General features: G+C 32.6%; 1 protein-coding gene across 1 annotated transcript in view; it reads right to left on the reverse strand.

The window, feature by feature from the left end:
• Nucleotides 1-2,556: 2,556 nt before the first annotated feature.
• Nucleotides 2,557-10,676, reverse strand: part of LOC117116307 — a 42,948-nt gene continuing 34,828 nt past the window's right edge. Inside the window, exons 9-11 of the mRNA XM_033260328.1 lie at nt 8,327-10,669; nt 7,122-7,984; nt 2,557-6,076 (exon numbers count right to left, since the gene is read on the reverse strand). Coding sequence (XP_033116219.1) covers nt 5,921-6,076; nt 7,122-7,984; nt 8,327-10,669 — 3,362 coding nt within the window. The 3' untranslated portion in view covers nt 2,557-5,920. The remainder of the gene's footprint in view (nt 6,077-7,121; nt 7,985-8,326; nt 10,670-10,676) is intronic.

Below are 10,676 nucleotides of genomic sequence, written 5' to 3' on the forward strand. Positions count from 1 at the left end.
GCCACTGGACGGGGACACTTTTTGAGTGTGCCAAATGGTCAAATAATCCCTATTAAGTGGATACTTATTTTTTATCATTGTATCACAACAACCTTTGAGCAATAAACCAGAATTTTCTCCCCTGAATCTGTACTGCAACGGCGGCGGAAGCGGGGGTGGGGGCGCCATTGGCCCACCCACTTTTTCTACTGGGGGACCTCCATCCCCCCACCCCACTTTTGCGACTGTTCCCAGTACCAGGGACAAACATTTTACAAACGCTACAATGTCATTATTATTATTATTATTATTATTATTATTATTATTATTATTATTATTATTATTTGTGCCTTATAAATTAACCTATTATTATTATTATTATTATTATAAAATACAGATTTTTTTTATTCATTTTCTAACTTTTTGAGTTGAGCAACCTAATGTTGATTGACGTCTGTATATGTGCGTCTGTAAAGATTCCTTGAAACCCACCCTCGAACATGAAGAAAAAATCGCCTGCATTCGTGAATTCCGTATTTAGGCATATGGGGGGAAGGTAGGCACTCTTAATGAAGCGACCTTCTGGTTCTTTTTATGCTAACCACGAAGATGTATAGTAAGTGTAATTAATTGGCTTACAGTAAACCTTCAAAATAGCGTAATATAACCACATTTAAACTCCATCTAATTTAACGACAATGATACTTAATTAGGTAATTTTTTAAAATAAAGTTCTCTGAAGGTTAATTACAGAATTTACAGTACTAGTTAATGTGTTGAGGTTGTAAAAACTTTATTGAGTAAAAAAAAAATCTTTCGAATAAAAAAAATCTTTCGCTCGACATTAGGAATTAATCATTTGTGAAACAAAATGATAGGTTATTTGTTAAGTGTTATATTGCATTGAACAGTGGCAGATTCAAGAGGGAACCCAGTCAGCACCAAACCCCATTCAAAAAAAAAAAAAAAAATGGAAGAAAACAGTCAAAATTGTATTCACCTTTTAATATGAGAGTGCCATTTCGGCCATCTAGAGGTGCCATAATCATAATATTTTCAGCCCCACAACTATTGTGGCGGGTGGACATCCTATTTACGCAAGACCCTCCCTGGAACCCCTCTATTTCGAATTACTGGACCCGCCACAGTCGGAGTATCATTTCCAGGATGACAGATATAGCAGAATGAATAAAGTAAATGACTTAGAAAGCAGTGTGATGAGGGTAACAGTACAGATTTAAATGGCGGAATCAGAGAGGAACTGTCCAGTTCCCCCCACCCACCCTCCTAAATTTAGCAATGGAAAAATGTTGAGTAAAACACTGATGACCAAATCAGTAGAGTCTGAGTGGCTACAGAACTCTCCCCTCCCTAGTCAAGGGGAGCTCCCCAGACGGGGAGAAAAAAAAAACGAAATTTGTTGAGGATTTTCAAATCTCAAATCGGTGGCAAGCATATACTGTATACCGGACGGAGCAGTTGTCCGGAACGATGGTATCCGATATTATAGTAATGAATGCAAACAAGTTTTGTATACATAGAATAAAAGAAAGCGGTATTGAGATAAATTGCAGTGTCCGTGTTGTATATTAAGTCATTCCAACTCCGCAGTACGCGTCAGTTACATTATTATTATTATTATTATTATTATTCTCATCATTATTTCATATTTTTTCTGGGCATCCAGGTAAACAAAGTTTCCGCGGTAACATCTGTACCATCGATGTAAAACCAGCCACATTCATCAATACTATGCCTCTCCACTCTTTCTTTATAAAAATAATATATACCTGTAAATATATATGAAAATATAAATAAAAATAAGAGTAATATAAATACATGAAAATATATTTATATTTTTAAAATTGTTTTACTTAAAACATATTTTACCAGAAATACATTTCAGCAGCATAATCCATATTATTAAGCAGGGGTGGGCATAAAAATCGATCGGAGTGTTTTGATTTAACACCGAGGGCCACACTCAAACTTTGTTGTTTCCCAGTGTGCTTCCTAAAACCTCCAAGAACTGCTTTTACACCAAGTTATTCCTAGTTTTTGAAATTTTACTTTTTCTATATGATCGGTGTCGGGCCATATGTTGCATGGAGGGCCACACAGACAGGGTTTTTAATTCGTTTTTGCAGGCCGCAAAAAAAATCGCTGGCGGGACGCATGTGGCCCGCTGACCGCTATTTGCCAAATAGGGTGTTATAGAATTTTATGCACTGTTCTTCAAATGGTCCTGGAAACATACTGAAAACATACAAATAACTATAATGAACTATGTAAAGACATTGCAAAGATTGTAGGACAAATTTGAATTTAAAAATAAAACAAACTTTATTTAACCAGAAATGTTCCAACTGCATTAGTGACAAATTCAAGTACTTTATAGTGAATTAAATTATTTACATTTTTATTATTAATATTAAAAGTAATATGAATATATAAAGAAAAATAAATTAACATACTGTAAATACATAATTTCCACAAACAACTTGCAGATACAAATGTCATTCTCAACTGAATTAACCAGTTCTATCTCAACTACATTAGATAAATGACAAATTCAAGTACTTTATAGTAAATTAAATTATTATTTTCATAAACAATATGAAAATATAAACAAGATGAATATAAATACATAAAATATATTTCCATGAACAACTTGCAGATACAAATGTCATCCTCAACAGAATTAACCAGAAATGTCTCAACTACATTAGATAAATGACCAATTCAATTACTTTATAGTGAATTTAATTATTTACATTATTATTATTATAAAAGCTATGAAAATATAATTCAAAAGACGATTAATATGAATACATAAAATATAATTCCACGAACAACTTGCAGTTACAAATGTCATTCTCAATTAAAAATTAACAAGAAATATCTCAACTACATTAGATAAATGACAAATTCAAGTAATTTATAGTGAAATAAAGTATTTACATTATTATTATATAAAACAATATGAAAATATAAATAAAAATAAGATTAATATAAATACATAAAATGTATTTGCACGAACAACTTGCAGATACAAATTTTATCGTAAACAGAATTAACCAGAAATTTCTCAAATACTGTACATTAGATAAATGACAACTTCAAGTACTTAACAGTGAATTATTATTTACATTATTATCAAAAACAATACGAAAATATAAATAAAACAAGATTAAATATAAATACATAAAATATATTTCCATGAACAATTTTCAGATATATATGTCATCCTCAATAAAATTAACCAGAAATGTCTCAAGTACATTAGATAAATGACCAATTCAATTACTTTATAGTGAATTAAATTATTTACATTATTATTATCAAAGGAAATATGAAAATATAAATAAAACAAGATTAATATAAATACAGATAATATATTTCCTGAACACCTTGCAGACAGAAATGTCATCCTCAATAAAATTAACCAGAAATGTAGCAACTACAATAGTTAAATGACAAATTCAAGTATTATTTATAGTGAAATAATTATTTACATTATTATTAATATCAAAAGCAACAGGACACCTATACAATGTTTACAACCATTAATCATTTTTATTTATTACTTTATTTTTTTTACTTTTTTTTATTTACCTTTACGTTACATTTTACAGGCAAGATATATCTATCCACCTATAAGTGGCCAAGACAAGCTCTTAGTTTTGACAAATCACCGCAGAAAAATAGATTATGTCACGGTTTCTTTGTTGAAATTTTGTAGCCTCTATAGAGACTATGTCATTAAGAATAAGAAAATTGTAGAGGTAAAACTATCTCTCGCCGGACACCATCTGGTATTTCCGAGTCGAGGTTTCGGGGCCTGACTGGTAGTACAAGTGTATGTTTTACTAGAATTAATCTAATATTCTAATTATATAAAGGTAAAACTATCTCCCGCCGGACACCGCATCCTGGTATTTCTGAGTCTAGGTTTCAGGGGCGAAAGATTATTATTTACATGGTGAATCAAATCATGATAAATAGGCCTACTGTAAGCTATTGATACTTAACTACAGTACAAAATGAAATAATTTTAAATGTTGTTTAAGTTATGTTAATAAATTAAATTAAGTTAATAAAGATACCGTAAATAAATTGATAAAAGGGACCACTATGGTACGGTAAATGGTGCGCGTGACAAATTAATGGTACAGCAAAGGTAAAAGTATCCCCCGTCGGACACCGCATCCCGGTATATCTGAGTCTAAGTTTCGGAAGAAAAAGATTATTATTTATGTGGTGAAACAAATCATGATAAATAGGTCTAAGTATTGACACTTAACTACAGTACGAAATGAAATAATTTTAGTGTTCCATATTTCAAAGCTGAATGTGCAAGTTATGTTTGAAGTTAATAAAGATACAGTATATAAATTGATAAAAGGGACAACTATGGTAAAGCAAATGGTGCATGTGACAAATCAATGGTACAGCAAACTGTAATGAAGACAGGGTGGTTACTACGACGTTTCAATGAGGTTGACTGGTTTGTTTGTTGCTTGAAGTCAGGACACTAATAATTTTGTAAAAAAAGAGGTTGCGTCAGATGAAAGTACAATTAGGCTTACACACTGAGTTGTATATTGGTCTTATATGCCCAATATACAAAAATCGACCAAAATTATTCTCAAACTCAAGGGGTCGTCTTATATCCAGGTCCCCTTATACGCGAGTATATGGTATCTAAGGCGGAAGCTCTTACAATTTAAAGATTTAGAATGCTTATTTAGGCCCCTAATTGACTTTACAGTCTGATATTGTAAAAATGTTCACAAGATATTTTTATCTGAGGAAAGGTGTTGAGTCCTTGGACAAGAGAGAGCTCTCAGACATAGGGATCTTCCACGGTAACTGGCGCACAACTTCAAAATATGCTCTTAATTTTGTTTGCTGCAAACTAACAGTTTGGTGGGAATTAACATTTTTTAAATGGGAGGAGTACAGTTGTAGAAAAGGAAGAATTATCATTGAATAGTTGCATAAATCTCTCAGCAGATTTACATATTTAAGTTTATAAAATAAAACATAGTTTGATCCATTTCTCTACAATATTTGATCTACATGTTTGCCTGGCAAAGTCATAGTTGAATGTCCCTTAAAGCCTAAAATACTTTGACTGTATTAGATCATATCAGAATGGAATCACATAAAGTGTCCAGTTCAAACACACTGAGTTGCTTGTTGTAAAGGTTGTTATTGCATAATGGCCTAGTGTTGCATTTTGATCTTTTCTGTATTTTCAATCTCCCTGGCAAGATTTTACCTTTACTTTGCCTAATAAAATATTATTACTTCGAAACTCACTGATCATACTATTCATAATATCATCTATTAAACTACAGTTGCTAAATTTAAGCTTATGCAGTTTTGGAGTATTTGTTATTAAGGAAGCCAGTGATGCATCATTAATCGTCCTGAGATTATTATCATTGAAACAAAGACGCTTTAATTCTAACTTGATACCTCCACTAAAACTCATATCTTATATCAGTTTTGAAGTAATTGTCATTAAGGAAGCCAGTGAAGTACAAAAAATAATAACGAGATTATCTTATTTTTTATTTTTATTTTAATCTTGACATCCAGCTTTCTGATCACATCATCTATAATGTTACCTGTTGAAATTAAAACTATAGTTGCTTAATTTAAGCTCAATCAGTGTTGGAATAATTGCCATTAAAGGAGCCGATGAAGCACCATTAATTCGTACATGTACTGAGATTATTGTCTAATCTAATTTAGTCATTTATATAGTGGCTTACTATACTTTAATCATAATGTTCGACTTCTCCACTTGAAAGCTCTCTGATCATAAGCCAGTTCTCCTGTTCAACTACAGTTACTTAATTTAAGCTTAATCAATTTTGGAGAAATTGCCATTAAAGAAGCCAGTAAAGCATCATTATTCATTTTGAGACTATTACCACTGAAACACATATACCTTAATACCTTCACTTGAAAGCTCTCTCATCATATCATTTACAATATAGTCTGTTAAACTACAGTTACTCAATGTAAAATGAATCAGTTTTGGAGTAATTAATGAAGCCAGTGAAGCACCATTAATTGTACTGAGATTATTACCATCGATAGAAAGAGTCTGTAATGCTAACTTGATCCCTCTACTTGAAAGCTCTCTGGTCATATCATTCATAATATCACCCGTTAAACTACAATTGCTCAAATAAAGGTCATTCAGTTGTGGAGTAACTGACATTAAAGAAGCCAGTGAAGCACCATTAATTGTACTGAGATTATTACCATCGATAGAGAAGCTTGGTTCACGTCGAACTTTATCTAGATATACCCGTCTTGAAACATGATACGATAATCCCCTAATTGCGTTCGATGCCAAGTTAGAGCCAGATAAACAGCCAGCCAGTTTCAGGCCGTCGACGTCACACGGTCGAAAGGCTTGTTTAATAAAACATCTACTGTATTTTACGAACCTCTAGTACCAAGTGGTATTCGTTCAAAAAAAATTGTAAACTATTGTAGAGAAGGTGTGAGTTTCCACTACCTAACCTAGCCGACCAGTATGAACCAACGACCAGTGCAGTAGCGTGTTCTATCGCAATCTAAGTGGTAGCTTCTCTAGGCCCTGGCCCTAGCTACATTTACCTTCGATAAAAAACGAATTATTTTAATCGCTAGCTAGCAAAGTTAAGTCACTTAACTTAAGTGACTTAATTCCTTTAACTAGCTATAATTGAGTGGTTCACGTCGAACTTTTAACTAGTTAAGTGGATGTATATCTAGATAAAAGTTCGACGTGAACCCAGCTAAAGAGTCTGTAATGCTAACTTGATCTCTCTACCTGAAAGCTCTCTGATCATATCATTCATAATATCTCCTGTTAAATTACAATTGCTCAAATCAAGGTCATTCAGTTGTGGAGTAACTGACATTAAAGAAGCCAGTGAAGCACCATTAATTGTACTGAGATTATTACCATCGATAGAAAGAGTCTATAATGCTAACTTGATCTCTCTACCTGAAAGCTCTCTGATCATATCATTCATAATATCTGCTGTTAAACTACAATTGCTCAAATTAAGGTCATTCAGTTGTGGAGTAACTGACATTAAAGAAGCCAGTGAAGCACCATTAATTGTACTGAGATTATTACCATCGATTTTAAGATACTGTAATCCTAACTTGATCCCTCTACCTGAAAGCTCTCTGATCATATCATTCATAATATCACCTGTTAAATTACAGTTACTCAAGTGAAACGTATGTAGTATTGGTGTAATTAAAGAAGACAATGAAGCACCATTAATCATACAGAGATTATTACCATTGATATAAAGATACCATAAATCTAACTTGATCCCTCTACTTGAAAGCTCTCTGATCATATCATCCATAATATCACCTGTTAAACTACAGTTACTCAAGTGAAGCCTATGTAGTTTGGGAGTAATTAAAGAAGCCAATAAAGCACCATTAATCGTACTGAGATTATTACCATCGATAGAAAGAAACTGTAATCCTAACTTGATCCCTCTACTTGAAAGCTCTCTGATCATATCATTCATAATATTGCCTGTTAAATTACAGTTACTCAAGTGAAGCGCATGTAGTATTGGTGTAATTAAAGAAGACAATGAAGCACCATTAATCATACAGAGATTATTACCATTGATATAAAGAAACTGTAATTCTAACTTGATCCCTCTACTTGAAAGCTCTCTGATCATATCATTCATACTATCACCTGTTAAATTACAGTTACTCAAGCGAAGCGTATGTAGTATTGGTGTAATTAAAGAAGACAATGAAGCACCATTAATCATAAAGAGATTATTACCATCGATAGAAAGATACCATAAATCTAACTTGATCCCTCTACTTGAAAGCTCTCTGATCATATCATTCATAATATCACCTGTTAAATTACAGTTACTCAAGTGAAGCCTATGTAGTTTGGGAGTAATTAAAGAAGCCAATAAAGCACCATTAATCATACAGAGATTATTACCATTGATATAAAGAGAGACTAATTCTAGCTTGATCCCTCTACTTGAAAGCTCTCTGATCATATCATTCATAATATCACCTGTTAAATTACAGTTACTCAAGTGAAGCGTATGTAGTATTGGAGTAATTAAAGAAGACAATGAAGCACCATTAATCATACTGAGATTATTACCATTGATAGAAAGAGACTTTAATCCTAACTTGATCCCTCTACTTGAATGCTCTCTGATCATATCATTCATAATATCACCTGTTAAATTACAGTTACTCAAGTGAAGCGTATGTAGTATTGGAGTAATTAAAGAAGACAATGAAGCACCATTAATCATACAGAGATTATTACCATCGATAGAAAGAAACTGTAATCCTAACTTGATCCCTCTACTTGAAAGCTCTCTGATCATATCATTCATAATATCACCTGTTAAATTACAGTTACTCAAGACAAGCATATGTAGTATTGGAGTAATTAAAGAAGCCAGTGAAGCACCATTAATTGTACTGAGATTATTACCATCGATAGAAAGAGTCTGTAATGCTAACTTGATCTCTCTACCTGAAAGCTCTCTGATCATATCATTCATAATATCACCCGTTAAACTACAATTGCTCAAAGTAAGGCCATTCAGTTGTGGAGTAACTGACATTAAAGAAGCCAGTGAAGCACCATTAATTGTACTGAGATTATTACCATAGATTTTAAGATAGTGTAATCCTAACTTGATCCCTCTACCTGAAAGCTCTCTGATCATATCATTCATAATATCACCTGTTAAATTACAGTTACTCAAGTGAAGCATATGTCGTATTAGAGTAATTAAAGAAGACAATGAAGCACCATTAATTGTACTGAGATTATTACCATCAATAAAAAGAAAATGTAATGCTAACTTGATCTCTCTACCTGAAAGCTCTCTGATCATATCATTCATAATATCTCCTGTTAAACTACAATTCACCAATTTAAGGTCATTCAGTTGTGGAGTAACTGACATTAAAGAAGCCAGTGAAGCACCATTAATTGTACTGAGATTATTACCATCGATAGAAAGAAACTGTAACCCTAACTTGATCCCTCTACCTGAAAGCTCTCTGATCATATCATTCATAATATCTCCTGTTAAATTACAGTTACTCAAGTGAAGCATATCTAGTATTGGAGTAATTAAAGAAGCCAGTGAAGCACCATTAATTTTACTGAGATTATTACCATCGATATGAAGAGACTCTAATCCTAACTTGATCCCACTACCTGAAAGCTCTCTGATCATATCATTCATAATATCGCCAGTTAAATTACAGTTACTCAAGTGAAGCATATCTAGTATTGGAGTAATTAAAGAAGCCAGTGAAGCACCATTAATTTTACTGAGATTATTACCATCGATATTAAGATACTGTAATCCTAACTTGATCCCTCTACCTGAAAGCTCTCTGATCATATCATTCATAATATCTCCTGTTAAACTACAGTTGCTCGATTTAAGCTTAATCAGTTGTGGAGTAAATAACATTAAAGAAGCCAGAGAAGCACCATTAATTGCACTGAGATTATTATCATTGATATCAAGAGACTCTAATCCTAACTTGATCCCACTACCTGAAAGCTCTCTGATCATATCATTCATAATATCGCCAGTTAAACTACAGTTGCTCAATTTAAGCTGAATCAGTTGTGGAGAAATTGACATTAAAGAAGCCAGTGAAGCACCATTAAATGTACTGAGATTATTATCATTGATATAAAGAGACTGTAATACTAAATTGATCTCTCTACCTGAAAGCTCTCTGATCATATCATTCATAATATCACCTGTAATACAAAAGTTTAAGTTCAACTCTTCAAGTTTTGGTGAATTGGTCAAAAGATGAATTAAAAATAGAGCAGTAATTGAACTTTTATTAAATACTTTATAATGTCTAATATCATAATGCATATCAAGTTTCTTATATTCAGCTGTTAGGTATTTAATATCATCATCAGCACACACTTCAGGGATAATATTTTCCAACATATACGTTTCATCTCGTATAGCAAACAGTATGTGAGCGAGCATTTTGCCTTTTTCTTCAGGTGACATTTTGTTACATAAACTTTTAAAATGAGGTGGTGTAACTGATGGCCTTAGCTTCATGTCATAAATTATTCTCGTAAGTTTAATAAAATGCTCATCTTCAAATACCTCTAAAGACGGATTAATATGATGAATAAATCTCATAAGTGATTTACATATGCCATTAACATGTGGTTGTATTTTTAAGTGTGTCTTGGTCATGTGATCAATTAGTGCTTCTTCAACGAAAACCTGGTGCTCTGCTTTCACAGATGTCAAATAATTCTTCATTAGAGAGCGATATGTTGAGAGATCTTTTGTCAACCAGTGAATAAAGAATTTTCCCACATTAGCACCAAGGAATTGCATTGTAAATGTTCTTGCCATTTGTAAATATTCACTTTCTTTTATAATCTCCCATTCATCCTCATCCAATGGTGTAAGTAAAAGTTTTAAGTCCTCTGCACAATTATTCTCTAACCCTGCTGTCTGACATAGTTTTGAAATGTAAAATCCTACCAATGACTCTGCTATCAACTTGTGAGGAGCTGTAAAACATTGTTCAAAATCAGTTTTTGAATGTGGTTCATCTAGGTAGACAAATCCTAGTTTTAAAGCCAGTTGAACCATTTCTTTTTT

The sequence above is a fragment of the Anneissia japonica genome, unplaced genomic scaffold (genome assembly GCF_011630105.1).
Source record: "Anneissia japonica isolate Jap-2015-1 unplaced genomic scaffold, ASM1163010v1 scaffold287602_len1038180_cov171, whole genome shotgun sequence".
Taxonomy (NCBI): domain Eukaryota; kingdom Metazoa; phylum Echinodermata; class Crinoidea; order Comatulida; family Comatulidae; genus Anneissia; species Anneissia japonica.